The sequence below is a fragment of the Pelodiscus sinensis genome, chromosome 1, assembly GCF_052426305.1.
Source record: "Pelodiscus sinensis isolate ZL-2025 chromosome 1, ASM5242630v1, whole genome shotgun sequence".
Classification (NCBI taxonomy): domain Eukaryota; kingdom Metazoa; phylum Chordata; order Testudines; family Trionychidae; genus Pelodiscus; species Pelodiscus sinensis.
In genome coordinates this window covers 119551230-119566550 of record NC_143052.1, presented here as the reverse complement: position 1 = coordinate 119566550, position 15321 = coordinate 119551230, and the positions used below count along the sequence as shown (strand labels likewise).

Genomic DNA, 15321 nt, shown 5'->3' with positions numbered 1-15321 from the left:
CCAGTGAATTTAATGGACAGAGCTCAGTGCCGATACAAAATTTTGTAACCACATCTGTATCCACAAAAATGAGCCATGAATATCTTCATCCACATCTGCAAATGCAGACACCCGTGTCTATAAAGTGGATATCCACAAATCTGTAGGGTTCTAGATACAAAATTTGTATACGTATCTGCACAAATGAGCTACAGATATAAAGTGGATATCCACATATTGGAATGGAGTTGGATCAGGCCTTGAGTGAGTGCATATTAACAAGCTATTTTTTGCAGTTCTTCAACAATACTGAATAAAGTCAGAGTTACATTATTCAGTGGAGTCTTAATCACAAATATATCAAGAGACAAGAAATACAACCCGTATCTCTAGAAAAATTAAAATTTGGAATGAAAATGACCTTGCACAATGCATTATAAATATATTTGCTTTAAAAGAAAATACAGATGAAGCAGAAAACAGCAGATAAATAGATAAAATGTGGAAGGAAAGTATGTTCTATCTAATAGATTGGAAAAATTATTCAAGGATCATTAATATTTACATAGAGTCATTTCTGTAACACTGCCAAGGTCAATTAGACCTTGGGTTATCTACCATCTCGATTCTATCTGTATAAGGTAACTGCCTGTGGGTAGTTTTTATTACACATTTAGCTACACTTTCCTGGAAGTTTTCTAATGTTTGTATTCAATTATTTCTCTTGGGCCCATTCTAGTTGTTTTATAATTGCCATTTTGAAGTTTGCACATATTTACACAATTGCCCCTTCACCCCCTATCATCTTAGATCCGATCCAAAACCCAGTGAAGTCAATGAGGGAATATACATGAACTTAAGTAGGTTTCGATAGGGCCCCAATTTCCCAACCTAAAAAATCTGTTTGTATGAATAGTGATTTCATGCAATAATAGGACAACAGTGATCTGCCACTTTTCCATTTAATTATGTAAACACAAACCATAATTTCGTTATAGTGATGCACTACACTGACTTTAGAGTTTGTTAGGGCACTGAAAAGTGAATAAGTCTCCAAAAGAATTTATGCAAAGCTTTAATTTGAGAGTTTTAAAATCAGTGTACTTATAAGAGATTCACTTTAAGTAGAGATTAAAACTATGTAAGCATTCTCTTTTTTAAGACACTGTTTATTGAATTCTAAATTTTGAATGTAAACATACAACAAAATGAAAGAAATGCCTAGCATCTGCCAGAAAATCTAGCTAAAGGAACACATGAACTCATTAATTTCAGAGTTCATCTTATGTACAAATAAACATTCAAACAATACTGTCATCAATAGAGATGTAAAGAGCAGATTAAAAAAGTAACCGTGTAATTGATTACACAGTAACTAGGAAGCCCATGTTTTTTGCGGGGGCCTGGCTGCCACAACCAGGACTCTACTGCCAGCCCTCACCATGACCAGGGTAGCAACAAGGTTCTGGGCTCTAGCTAGCAACAGAGTTTAATCATTAACAATTAACCAAAATGGATAAGATTTATTTTTTATTGGTTAATTAGCTAAATGTTTACATCCCTAGTCATTAACCATACAAATGAAAGGAAATATCCAACACTCCAAAATATGTCTGTAGAAAATTATTAAAAAGTTTAAAAGCTGCAAAGTTTACTAATTTACTATGGATAGCCAAAGGTCCATTTAAGTATAGAAAAGATTTTTATCATTCACTCCAGCTACATAACCCTCTGACAGCTGCCTTAACTCTGAATAGCCACACCAGCATACACAAATATCACAGCTCAAATTTGAGATTTTAAAGGAAAACAAGTGCTCACACTTAAAATCTTACTATGCCTATATGTTCTGATGTATCACTGTATTAGACAGTTATGAACATGTTAAGCTATTATCTGTTGTACTGAATTTTCCATTGACATTTTTGAACACCAGATGGCAATATCATATGCAATTCATAGGTATACTACAATTAAATCTGATTTCTGTGAAATAAAGTCCTCTATTTGTTTAATGAGGATCAAAATCTAGTCAAGACATCCTTCACATCAACTCAAAATTTTTTAAAAAAACTAGACTTCTAGAGGACATTCAAATATCAAAAGTAAATTTGTAAAGCGGTGTTTTGCAGTTATGAGGATAAGAGGAAGGTCAGAGGGGTTCCCAGGTTATTTCTAACACTATTTTCTCCTTTTGTCTGTCTTTCAGGTAACAGATTTAAGGAGATTCTGTTGGAGCAGTTCCCTGAAGGGGAAGATGAAATGTGTTAAAGTGTGTTAAACAAAAACAACATAAAGAGCAAATTAAAAGCATATATAATTTAGTACATGGTAAGTGGTCTCCAATCAACAATTTCCTTTTACAGTTGACTTCTGATAATCCGGCACCTTTGGGATCTAGGTGGTGCCGGACTATCAGATATGCAGGTGTATCGGGAGGTCCTGGTACAGCTGCACGGCTTATCAGCTGGCCAGGACACAATCTCCCTCCCTCTACTCTCCCCTTTCCTCTTCGCTTCTCCTCCGTGCTGTAATCTGATTCTCTTCCCCTCTCCTTTCCCCTTCGCTGAAGAAAAACGTTCTTCTCCATACTGTAACTTGATCTCACTCTTCCCCCCCCCCCCCCCCCAACCTTATGCGCGGTCCGGGTACAGACAGCACGTGTGCTGAGCGGCAGGCTTTTTAATCAGCTGGACAGGAGCGCTTGACATTTTGATGCTGGAGTAACGGGAGTGCTGAACAATTGGACGCTGGACTATCGGCATTTTACTGTACTTGAAAATGACTCTTCTCCCTCCTCATTTGTCTCAGTGCTGCCTTTTACATAATAGCTCAACCCAGCTTACTGGATCTACATAAGTGTGTTAGACTCCCTCCTGTCATACTTCTCCTTCTAATCTGTTTTTCTTCCGTTATCTGGTAGTACTTCTTTTACTATTAAGTTCTTCCTCTTCTTCTATGGCAGTGTTTCTTAAACTATGTTCTGCGGAACGCTGGTGTTCGGTGAACAACTTGCAGGTGTGCCATGACCTTTTCTTTATTTTTGTTACTTCTTTGGTCTGAATTTTTTTTAAGAAAATTTTCATAAGTGTTCTTCATAAAAAAATATTATTGTTTGGTGTTATGTGGTCTCAAAAAGTTTAAGAAACACTGTTCTACGGAGCCACTCAAAGCTGATTCATTATTTTGAAAATATTACAAGTCCACTGACATCTATAGGCAAGACTATATTATTTAGGCATAGCCCATAATAAAGCATGGCATGAAACCGCACTGCCCTACGTGTAGCAACAGGAAGTAAAAAGTTTCCCTCAAGGTCCCAGATCCTCGTGATCTCCTGCTCACCACCGCATGCTTTTACATGGCCCATTCTATAACCACAGCAGCTGGAAAGTTCTGCTGGCCACTGTGTGAGATGGAAAAGCTAAATCTTGCCCTCTCTATAGCATCTTATGCCTCCGTAACAATATGAAGGGAGTAGTCCCTGAACTTCCCCTAGCACAGGGATTGGTATTGTACCTGGCCCTTATGAAGGCTGCTCTTCTTCCCACTAGGCACCCAAATACAGACCTAGCAGAATCTGGGCCTACAGTCACAAACAATTAAGACATTTTATTTCGGTTTTATTAAAAGTTCAAACAATTGGCATCAGGAATGCCAGTTTGAAGTATTTATAAAACAAGTCTTATGAGCCAACACATTGGATTGCTCCCTACCCTTTAATTTTTAAGTAGTAAATTTGTTCTCAAGGTCTCTTCTTTTACATCCCCCGAGCACACATACTCATACAGTATCTTACATCTTTGGCAGTTTCATCTTTGTAAGAAGTGCTAGATTAGCCTAGAAGTAGTTGGGTGGACAATAATCCACTGCCCTCCCAAAAAGCCGTTGTTTATAATTTGATTACTACTGTGACATTAAAATTAAAAGCCGCTAAAATCAACTGAACAACAACTTTTCAGGTTATTAAATAATTCTATCAGTACTATTTTAAAGATTTTTTGTATTTTGACAGTATATGGAAAACCTTTTTAAGACTATTATGACAATTAGACATTGATTTATTTGATGGCTAAACAGATTTAAATTTGAAATATTAACCTAATTAATTGTCCAAAATATTTCTAAAAACTTCACTGAGCTGCCATAATTTCTGTCAGCATATGTAGTACTGAATGACTAATAAAATACCTGAATTGAAACTATTCCAGTCTAGCAGTTTGTATGATCTTGTGTTACCCATAATTCCGACAAAGGCTGAGTTCAAAACAGCAAATTAGTAGATCAGTTATAGGAGCAGAATAGTGAAAAAAACCCACTACCAACAAGAACACAATTGACAACACCACTCCACAGGAACTGGAAAGACACAGACAGCAGAGTTAATAAGAGGTTGAAATAGAAAGGGAAGAAAGTAAGGAGCATGCTATAGCACTTAGCATGATTAAATGTACATTATACAGCAATCCCCGGATTTTTGTTTGTTTGTTTGTTTCTATTTTGTTTTCAAACAGCCCCTTTCAAAATTATTTCCTTTTTCAACATTTTCCTGTTTATTTCCTTGGCAGTTTATATGTTTCTTTTGAGAGTATAGTGTTTGACATAAAATATTATTTGATTCAAAACCTGGGCTAAGATAGTTCCCACACAAGTTACTGATGTTTCTGAATTTTCTCTCTCTCTCTCTCTCTCTCTCTCAAATTTGAGAGAGCATGGATCCTACATTCACTTGTCAGAAGCAATCAAAGCTCTTCAACAGATGCTGCTAGAGCCATTTGAGTGTGCAAAGATGCACCATTTAATAAGCATATGCATCTGTATCTACCATCAGTTTTTATTCTGCTTTCATACAGTCTGTTATCTCATGTTAGTCAATTAAAAATAAATGTGCATAGTGCAGGAAGTTATTTCAGAAAATATCAGAATATAGTTATCTCCCCCATTCCTTCTAAAAATGCTTTTTGCTCTGATGCAGCCTTATAAATAACAGACACAAGTCTTTATAAGAGAATATAACACTGATTATTTATTATACTGTAAAATAGTCAAAGATTTATTAGTTTCACTTTTAAGGTAAGTGTGTAAAACTGCAAGCTAACTAAAAGCCAGGGGAGTTGAGGCCATATATAAACTGAGTATATTTATCCTCCAACGCATTAAGATATTTCTTTTCATCGTCTATCTATTGCATACATAGGAATAAAACAAAACCTTAAAAGACTGCACATTTTCTTTTTCCTGCCTGTATATTCAGTCACTTCAAATAACCCTTACAAATAGTTTTCTTACATTTATGTGACTCTTAGATTTTGTTTCAAATCATTGTCACATTTTATTGAATCTTAAACCAGTAACTTCAAGTTATCTAAACCCATTCAGACAAATCAGAGGTAGTATGGGAAAGCAATTAGAGGGAAAAGATTAAAAAAAATAAGACTGATGAGTGAAAAAAGATGCATTTGCAAAAATTTTAAAAGCTTATTATTCCTGGCTAGTGAATGCAAAACCATAGTAGAATCTATTTTTCTTAAATCTGCCTCCATTTCAAAGGGACTGAACAACTCAAATCTTTTATTTTTGACCTTATTTTCTATTTGATTCAGTGAATAATACCAAGATTAAATACTAAATTCCACCAGAATTAAAGCATGCAAATGCATTAGCATTGAGTTTCCAAGGGAAAATTATCTACCAAAAAAGTGGCTTTGATTTTTTTTTTTAAACTTGAAGGAAAATAAAAGTCTCCATTTTATATCACGTAAGAGTCAGAATCAATAGCTGAGCTAATCTGTGGCCAATTCTTAAACATCTGAAAAACTGCTGTGAATTAACGAAGTTTAAAGTAATCATGAAGTATTTTGACTATTTTAGTTTCACTTTAGAATTGCAAAGTTAATTTTTGACCAAGGTTTAATATTAACCACAACTTCAAAAAGGCATTAATTCTGGTTCTACATTATTAGGTTCATAGTCATACTGCTTTATTACACCACAAACATTAAGAAATTGTTGAAATTTCTGTCTAAAAACTTTTTTTTCTGCCTTAGTATTTTCAACTACTCTTTCTTATCCGAACAAACTACAAAGTTTACTATATTAAAAAAAAACCCACAAATCCAAGCTCACAATGAGACATAACTGTGGAAAGATTTATCTAGTTAACATACCAGGATTGTGAATGCGGTCCAAAAGCTTCACAGAGCGTGCACTGACAACACCACCAACATGGACAAGGAAACCAGGTGGAAAGGCAGTCAAGGTAAAAAAGGGAAATTCCTGTTAGAATTAAAAATATAAACAGCATGTGACCATCTGTAAAAAACTGCTGTCTTCCAATCAACATGCAATAATTGATTATGACCCATGAAATACAAAATATTAACACTAGGCAAAACACTTAAATCTATTATGAAAAATATCACTTGTATGCCATTCAACTATCCAAAACAACATGGTTTTAGCAAAAGTATTCTGAGCAATAAAATTACTTTTCTCCCATAGATTTGCATTTGGATATAAATATTAACAACCCAAATTTATCTTATAAAAAAATTGACTTTACAAAGCCTACATTAGGCTTTCTTTCTGTTAAAAGGACACAAAGAATAAAATTAAGTAAGTTATTTAATGTTTGAAGTGATGAGGCTTAATATATAATTTACTTATATCCCTCTGCACTTTCTAATGCTGGTTGCTACAACTGAAGGTAGTAGATATCCAAATTCTGACAAACTGATTTTTGCTCCTGAAAGCATGAGGAGTGCCTTATTATATAAAGTGTATCTAAAATACATTCCAAGAAAGACTGACCTGTCAGCACCAATGGCTGTAGATACAATAGAAGTTATTCATATCTTTAGAATAAAACTGATAAAAGATTTTGAAGTACATTAATTAGACCATTCTTTGTTAGATTAAGAAACAGACACTATCGCCAATCATTATAAAATTCTTTTCTGTAGACACTTTTTTTTTTTTACACTATCGGTAGCAAAAATACTCCCTCTATGTCCACACCACCTCCTCAAGAGAGTCATCTCTGAGAAACAAAGCTAAGGGCTTAACATAGTTTTTCACAACATATGGGCTATACAATAAATTTCTCACATTCAAATAAGATGGTCCCAGAGATGGACAGATTTAATTTTATAATTAGATGCATACATACATACAGAAATATAGCATAATTATGGAGAAAAAGAGATGGGTTTCCATCTGCCAATTCTATGCACAGAGAGGCAAAAAAATAAATGAGTCATGCATAAATGGTTATTTTATACAATTTTTATGGCTGATTAAGTGTAAAAAAGAATACTGTAATTTCATGAGATTCCCCTTTCCACACATTTTAAAGCAATTGCCTAAATTAAACATTCCACTCAGATTCTAGTCAACTGAAAAGATCCAGCTTAAACAGAAAGTATCCCATCTCCTAAACCAATGAGTCACATTATAAAAAAATATTGTCCAACAGAAGCTAAATGTAAACTTTAAACCCCAGTAGATGAGAACTTTTATAATCCTCCTTTTATAATGACAAATTCAGAGGTTTCAGTCTTTCATTTTACGTCAATGGGCTTCCAATCAGTTCCTTTGAAGAATAAGACTCAAACCAAGGAGTCACCTCGGGCAGTGCTGAAGACCAAAAATACTGCATTGTCGTCATGTGGAAGCATCAGAAAGCAAAGAGGTTATGAAGAGTGACTCTGAAGCCATATATTGTGGACATGACAGAGGACCAGTCAGAGTACAGCAGGAGTGGGCAATAATTTTTAATGGAGAACCACTCCAAAAATTTGGTAAGTGGTCAAGGACTGCACTTCTATGGAGGAGGCACAGGGTCTGGGATGGCGGGGGGAGGGGGGGTGTAGAAGGGAGCTTCAAAGGGATTAAGATTCAGGAAGGAATGTAGGGTCTGAGAGGGAGTTTAGGTGAAAAAGAGGATTATGATCTGGGACACGGGCTTGGGGTGCAGTGTCCTGGAGAGGTTATGAGTGCAGGAGAGGATTCTGGCCTGGAGGATGGATGTAGAAGGCAGTACAAAGTCTGGGAGGGAGTTGAGACCTGGGAGAAGGGGGAAAAGGAGTGCAGAGGGTTTGGGTGGTGACGTGGGGCAGGAGAATGGGGTGCAGGGTCAGGGAGTGGTATGTGTGTAGGAAAGGATTCTAGCCTGGGAGAGAGGTATAGGAAAGGATGCAGACTCTGAGAGGGAATTGTGACCTGGAGGAGATGGCGAGAGGAGATACAGAGAGCTCAGATGGTGACCTGGGGCAGGTAGTTGGGGGGAAGAAGAGGGGTTGGGGTGCCAGAGACAGACTGTGGCTGGAAGGTGCTTACCGAGGCAGCTCCCACCGAGCAGTTCTGCAGGAACCGGAAACAGGCTCTATTCCTGTGTGTTGGTTGGGCTGCTCCACATGGCTCTGATACAGCACAGTGAGGAAGGAAGGAAGGAAGGAAGGAAGGAAGGAAGGGGAAGGGGAAGGGGCAGAGTGAGGAGGCTTCATTTACTGCCCCTGCCTTGGGCAAAATTTCTCAGCTCCTACTGGCTGGAAACTGGCCAATGGGAGCTGAAGGAGCGTGCGACCTTTTCTCCTCCGTGCCCAGATAGCTTAGTACAGTGTTTCCCAATTGGTGCTCCGGGGAACCCTGGGGTTCCGCAGAGCAAAACTAGGGGTTCCGCGAGGAGCTGGCACTTCCCCGCCCTCTCTGAAAAAGAGAGAGAGAGCCGGCTAGCCAGCAGAGGCATGGGCAGTGAGTCATGTTGCCTGTCTACACAGGGCTTATTCCTGAGCGGGACCATCGTAATTCTTGCGCAAGAAGCCCTGATTTCATACATGAGACCGACAGTGTACTTGCGCAAGAACACACGGCCAGTGTAGACAGGCAGCAAATTTTTGCGCAAGAGCGGCCGCTTTGGCGCAAGATCGTGCCAGTGTAGACACAGCCAAAGGGAGGGAGGAAGGCAGAGGCAGGGAATCAGCACTAGCTCAGCATGTCTGCATGGTTTGGGGGAAGGTGCAGGGAAATTGAGCTCAGCTGGGTTGCAGATTGGGGAGGTCCGGGAGCTGGGCTGTGTTGGGCTGGGCTGTGGGGTGGGAGATGTGTGTGGAACTCAGAGCTCAGTTTGGCTGCGGGAGGAGGGAGGTACTGGAAACCAGGGCTAGACTCAAGGGGAGTGAGGGGCAGGGAATCGGCTCTTGGCTCAGCAGTTTTGCAGGGCTTGGAGGAAGTGCAGGGAAATGGGGCTCAGCTGGGCTGAGGTGGTTGGGGGAGGGCATACAGAACAGACGGGCAGCTCAGCTGGGCTGTGAGGGGCCGCAGGGAACTGGTGCTGCACTCCCTTGGATTGTGGGGGATGGTTTGGGGGAGGTACAGGGAACCAACAGGTGTGGGCAGCTCAGTTGGGTTGCAGGCGATAGAGATGCAAAGAAGCCTAGTGGGGATGGGGGGGACGGGACCAGGAGCCCTGAAATGACCTCCCCTGGACCAAAAATTCCTTATCTGGGACCAGTCAGGCCCAGAGGGTGCCAGATCAGGGAGGTCCAACTGCTACCCAAGTCCCCTCCTTGCACTCTCCCTCGCAGCCAGACACCCTATCCCCAATCTGCTCCTGCTCCCTCCCCCTGGCAAGATACCCTACATCCAGCCTGCTTCTGCACCCTATCTACCACCCAGACCTTGCCCCCTTCCGCCCCCCACCTCCTTCCCAGATCCTGCACCCCATCCCTATCCCACTCCTTGGCAGCCCTGCCATCCACCCTAGCACCGCCCTGGCCCCAGCACCTTGCCTCACACCCCAAGACTCAGCACCACCCTGGCCCTGGCCCCAGCACCCTGCCATCCACACTAGCACCCAGCAGCACCCTGTTCCTTGTCCCAGCACCCTGCCAGTCACCCTAGTGCCCCCCTCCTTTTTTTTTTTTTGCTTGAGAAACCTAGGGGTTCCTTGAAATTCTGAAAAGCTGAAAAGGGTTCCTCGGCCAAATAAAATTGGGAAACACTGGCTTAGTAAGTAACAGCCTGCTGTTTAAAGCAGTAACAGCTACTCTGTAGTAAGGGTGTCAGCGAGACAGCCACGGGCTGGATCTGGCTGCATGGTCATGCCTCAGTCCGGCCCGCTAGCCACCTCTTGCCCATCCCTCATTTAGAACCTGCCAAGATCTAGTGGGTTACAATAGTTTGTAGAGAGAGGAGCCAGACAGCCCCTTCTACAATACATTCTGTGCAGATGCTCCATGGAGAGTCCCCTAGGCTGGCAGGAAGAAGATTCCAGGCCATATGTTTTCCAGTGCCCTCACTAATCTTTTTCACTCTGGCTTTACACAAAGACTAGAATGTCAAGCTTCGAGAAGTATATTGATATTTATTTCCTCAGACAATATATAGATTGATATGGAATTATCATCTCCTCATAACTTTCTGTGATAACTGACAGAGTTTTACTCAGTTAAACTTTACCAGTTTTAAATACTAACAACGATAAATAACTAAACTGGCAATAGAGCTTTTCTACTGAAAAAATTAAAACCATTCCTATTGCATATACAATTTAAAAGGTTTTTAAATTAAATTTAGCCCATAATGTGATTAGGTTATATTAAACACAGTATACTATAAACACCAAAAGAGATTATGCTTGTCCACCACTGAAGAACAAGGAGACCTTAACTGTTATACTTTTATCCATCCAGAAATGTATACATTATTATTTATGTTGATCAAGCACCAATGGATGTGATTCCCCTACTTATACACACATACTCATGCTAACTCAATGAAAGCTAGCCTAGGTACAGTGTAGCTGTGGTAGCGTGGGCAGCAGTAAATCCACCTGAAACCAGCAGGCACCTATTTTGCCTAGTACAGCATAGATACTAGAGGAGAATGGTATTGGGAAGCATGGGAGGAAATCCCCAAACCTCATTTCACTAGTAGTAATGTAGCTAGTATTAACCATTTACTTGTAGTTGTTAGTCCACAAATCTATGCATTCTTGTGCTCATTGTTACACCTTTGGCAACTCAAGAGTAAATGAGAGGTGGGGACTCAAACTCACAATTTATATTGACTACTGACCATCTCCAGAAAAGTCAGTAACAAAGTTCATGAGCCTCATTTTGACAGGAAGTTATTTTTTTGTCCAAAAATTTAGAACCATTTTAATCACTGGAGTACTGTTCTTTTTAATAAGGCTCCTTTACACTACTCGGGCAACATAAAGGAATCTTAAATATTTTATACTTCTGGGGAGGTACTTTAAGAACAATGGAAACAATTCACTAAGCAGGCAGGGTTCTACATTCTGCTCTGCCAGAGGGGAAAGAGTCTGCCCCACTTGTACCTAAGAAGAAACACCCCAAAGCTCTGCCCCTTCCATACCAAGTGTGCTACAAGCACAGAGTGCCTGTCTCTCTTTCACACATGCACACACTTGCCTACCCTCCCTCCCAGCAGTGATTTTATGTCTTTACCATCTACTCTGGGTGCCTAAACTGATCTGCCTGCACTGCTGGGAAAGAGCTTCTGACTCCTTTTGTGGCTTCCCTTTACTTCCCCCATGAAAAGTTATTTTTCTGCAAGGAAGCAAAGAAACTGGAGGCAACCATGAATTTTGCACATACTCTGGGACACAAACTTCCCCCAGGAGTAGGGGATAAATCAGGGGTGGGCAATCATTTTTGCCCGGGGGCCACTTCAAAAATGTCTGAAGTGGCCCCGGGTCAGGCTGGAAGGGGCGGGGCCTAATCTGTAAGGGGCAGGGCTATAGTGCTTCTGGGCTTCCCCACCCCCAGATCATAATTGGTCTGGGGGTGGGGAAGCCCCTTTGCCCACCCTTCTCACTAAGCACCCACGCCCCTGGCAGGGCGGGAAGAGCAGATTAGCCTGGGGGCAGAAAGGGGGAGGGGAAAGTGCACGAAGCCTCCTCCCGCCCTACCTCTGCCCTGAGAGGAGCACGTGGCACTTCAAAGTGCCATGTGCTGCTCGCAGGGCAGGAGGAGGTGTCATGCGCTCCCCCGCACCCAAGTCCTGATTGCCCTGGGGACGAGGAAGCTGCATGAAGCTTCCTTCACCCTGTCCCCACCCTGTGCGAGCATACGGCACTTTGAAGTGCCGTGCGCTCCTTGCAGGGCTGGAGGGGAGGATAGAGGAAACTTTGCATGCTTCTCCTGCCCCCAGGCCAATCAGGACTTGGGGGCAGAGGAGTGCATGACATTTCCTCCACCCTGTGAGTAGCACACAGCGCTTCAAAGCGCTGCATGCTGCTCAAAGGGCGGGAGGAAGCTTCAGGCGCTCTCCTGCCCCCAGACCCTAATTGGCTTGGGGAGCTGCAGGGCCTCCATGGGACGGATCAACCTGCTTGGCAGGCCGGATCCAGTCAACAGAGGCCCTTTTGCCCACCCCTGGGATAGAGGGTTACAAGAAGTGATCCACAGAATGAAAAAATGGGATAACCATAGCACTGGCCTCAGCTATCATCATTAGGGTTGCACAAGTGTAAAGAAGAGCAGCATTCAGTTATCTTTTTAAGAAATATAGGCTTAATCTTGCACCATTAAAATCATCTGGAGTTTGTCCACTGAGAAGGATGGCAAGATGGCCAAGTCTTATATACAAAAAGACACAGATATTGTTTAAAAATATATATAAAGTATATACATTTGTACAAACACATATTAATGAAGCTATGTTACAGTTGCCATTACAGTGAATATACATCCTGTCACTAAAAACATAGTAATATAATATTAATATTTATGTTTTTAGACAGGATAATACAAGACACCTGTATATATCCACAGCAGAATTGCTATCAAGATCATTGCTCCACCAAAATGTTTGTTTTAAAATTAAGATTACTTGAGTAAAATATCCAACAATATTTTAGTCCCTAAAATAACTCTGGAAATCTCTAGATTAGAGTTACTACATGTCCAGGTTTTCACGAACATGACTGCTCTTTTTTGACCCACTGATCTCCATCTTGGCAAATTTTTAAAATAAAAAGAAACGTCCTGCATTTTTCCTTGAGAAACATATGTTGATACTCGGAAAAAGCTACCTCTACGCCCCAATTGGTCCCTCCCCTGAATCTGCCAGATACTGTCCACCCCTTCCTGACCGGTCAGGTAAGCAGAGCTACCAAGCACCTTTTGCCTTGGTTACCTGCTCCGCCACAGGTACTCAGGGCTTGTATGGGAGGGTGACATGGGTAGGCCCCAACTCCTTGTCTTAGGAGGAGAAGAGGTCCACAATGAAACAATGATTGATGTGCTGGGGCCACATCCTGGGCCTGCACTTGCCACCCTCTTACCGAGACAAAGAGCACGACACTGCTCCTCACTTTGAATGTGAGGCCAGAGATAGCTCCTCCAGCACCCTCACAAATATGCACTCTCAGCACACCCCTAATAGCTCTGTAGCTCTCTCCAACTGTATCCCCTTTATGTTCCTCCCAGCAGTATCCACTATTTGATCATCTGAAATAGGGCAACCCTAGTCCAGAAAGGGGGACTTTCATTAAAATGCCTTAATACGGACACATTATACCAATTAAATTGCACTAAGATTTTTCAGTACTTACAACATATAAAAAAAATGTACACAGGAAATTTCCTCTGATTTTTTTTTCCAGATGTAAAACATCAATGTCATCTTAAGGAACAATGAGTACTATTTAAGTGCACTAATTAGATACAAATGTAGAACAATTTATAAGATCCTGAAACACTACAACCGCTTCTCTACCTACGCTTAGGCATTTTTGATGCTGCAGAAAGATGGGAAATGTGTAGCTAAAGCAGGGATAGGTAATTTTGCAGCCGGCCACTTCACAAATTGTTATGTGGTTGTGGGCTGCTCTACACCTATCTCCCTTCCTCCCCTCCCAAAGAAGCGGGGCTTCGCTAAAGAAGTGCACTAAAGAGAGAGACAAAGAGAGAGAGAGAGAGAGAAAGTGGGTGTGCATGTGTGAGAGAGACTTTGTGACACAAATTTAGAGTGCGTACAGCAGTAGGTGTATAGCACAGACTAGGTATGTATGACAGTGGTACAGAGAGTTTGTGTGCAGGCCAAGTTTTCGAGACAAGCTGTGCTGTCTTTTTAAGGCAAATCTGTCCTGCTCTCTTGTCTCCTCCCATCCCTGTTCTATACACCTCTGAATCACGTTTCAAATTGAAGCAGCTCTGTGTGTTTCCATCTACCACCCTGCTCTGAAAAGATGGGGTGCAGGAGTAGGGGGTCACCCTGATTTCAGCACTCCCCTCTCTCGTCAGCCCCACATCCATGCTCTGCTAATCAGCTGGGAGGGCTAGAGAGAAACTTGGTGAGCCAGATTTGGCCCCTGTGCCTGTGTTTGCCCACTCCTGAGCTAAAGGCAACTCAAGCACAAAGCTCTTAGCAGAAGACTACTATCACAGTGAATAATACTAATATTCCACATGATTTGCTCAATCTCTGAAGACAGTCTTATGCAACCTCTTTGTATAACATAATTCTTCCTTGCTAGCATTTATAAAGCTATTTGTTATTAATTATTATCTGTAATATTTGAGAGTGTTTCTGTGTCTGTCCATCCATTCAAGAACTCCTCCTAAATGGTAAGAGGTAGGACCACCAAATTTGATATGCAGCTTGTTCTTATCATAACTTAAAGTAAGGTAAGGGTTTGGTTGCATCAGGACAATGGGATGTGTCTGGAATGCAACTATTTCTCATAAAATGGAAAAGGGAGGACTCTGTTAGCAGGGATAGTTATACTGTATAAGACCACAGGGAGTAGTAGAGGAGCCACAGATGGGGACCAGGACAACTATAACCGCTCTGGAACAGCGAGGGTGGAGAAAGACAACTATGTATTATATAGTTGAGAAAGTTGGTATGTCCTCCAGCTACGGGGGACGAGAGGGAGAGACATTCACCTCTCCCCTGTTTGTGCCTATTGGAGCTGCAGCAGCCATAGGCAAGCACTTCTCACCTGGACCCAAGCTGCTGTAGTGACAGAGGGCTCAGGTTGTTCTCTGTCCCTGGAACAACCTGCATACTGAACACCCTTCATCCCCAGCCTCATCCCAGAGCAATGATTTAAATGAAAAAATATATATTTCAGTTAAGGACTTGAGAAATGCTGGATAAATCCTCTAATATATAAAAACAAACTCTCACCCTGAAATGCTACAGATGCCTGTCATTTTCTTGACCTTTTAAAAATCTTATTTTTAAGATTTTTTTATTGAAATGATAGATCTAAAGCCACAAAATCATCTCATATGTTAGCATAAACAAGGGCATACAATAAAAGCTTTTTAACTGTGTTAGTTTATTTTCAAACTGAAGCATTACAAG

At 41.2% G+C, this 15321-nt stretch overlaps 1 protein-coding gene and 1 long non-coding RNA gene across 11 annotated transcripts in view; one reads left to right on the top strand and one right to left on the bottom strand.

The window, feature by feature from the left end:
* The window catches only part of LOC142818490 (uncharacterized), a 28364-nt gene extending 26061 nt beyond the window's left edge, over window positions 1-2303 (top strand). Inside the window, exon 3 of the long non-coding RNA XR_012895980.1 lies at window positions 2189-2303. This is a non-coding gene — a long non-coding RNA (uncharacterized LOC142818490). The remainder of the gene's footprint in view (window positions 1-2188) is intronic.
* C2CD5 (C2 calcium dependent domain containing 5) overlaps window positions 1-15321 on the bottom strand; it is a 126280-nt gene that overhangs the window by 64117 nt on the left and 46842 nt on the right. For all 10 annotated transcript variants that reach the window (XM_025183726.3, XM_006121265.5, XM_025183729.3 and 7 more), the window contains one exon: window positions 6147-6255. In XM_025183726.3, coding sequence (XP_025039511.2) covers window positions 6147-6255 — 109 coding nt within the window. The remainder of the gene's footprint in view (window positions 1-6146; window positions 6256-15321) is intronic.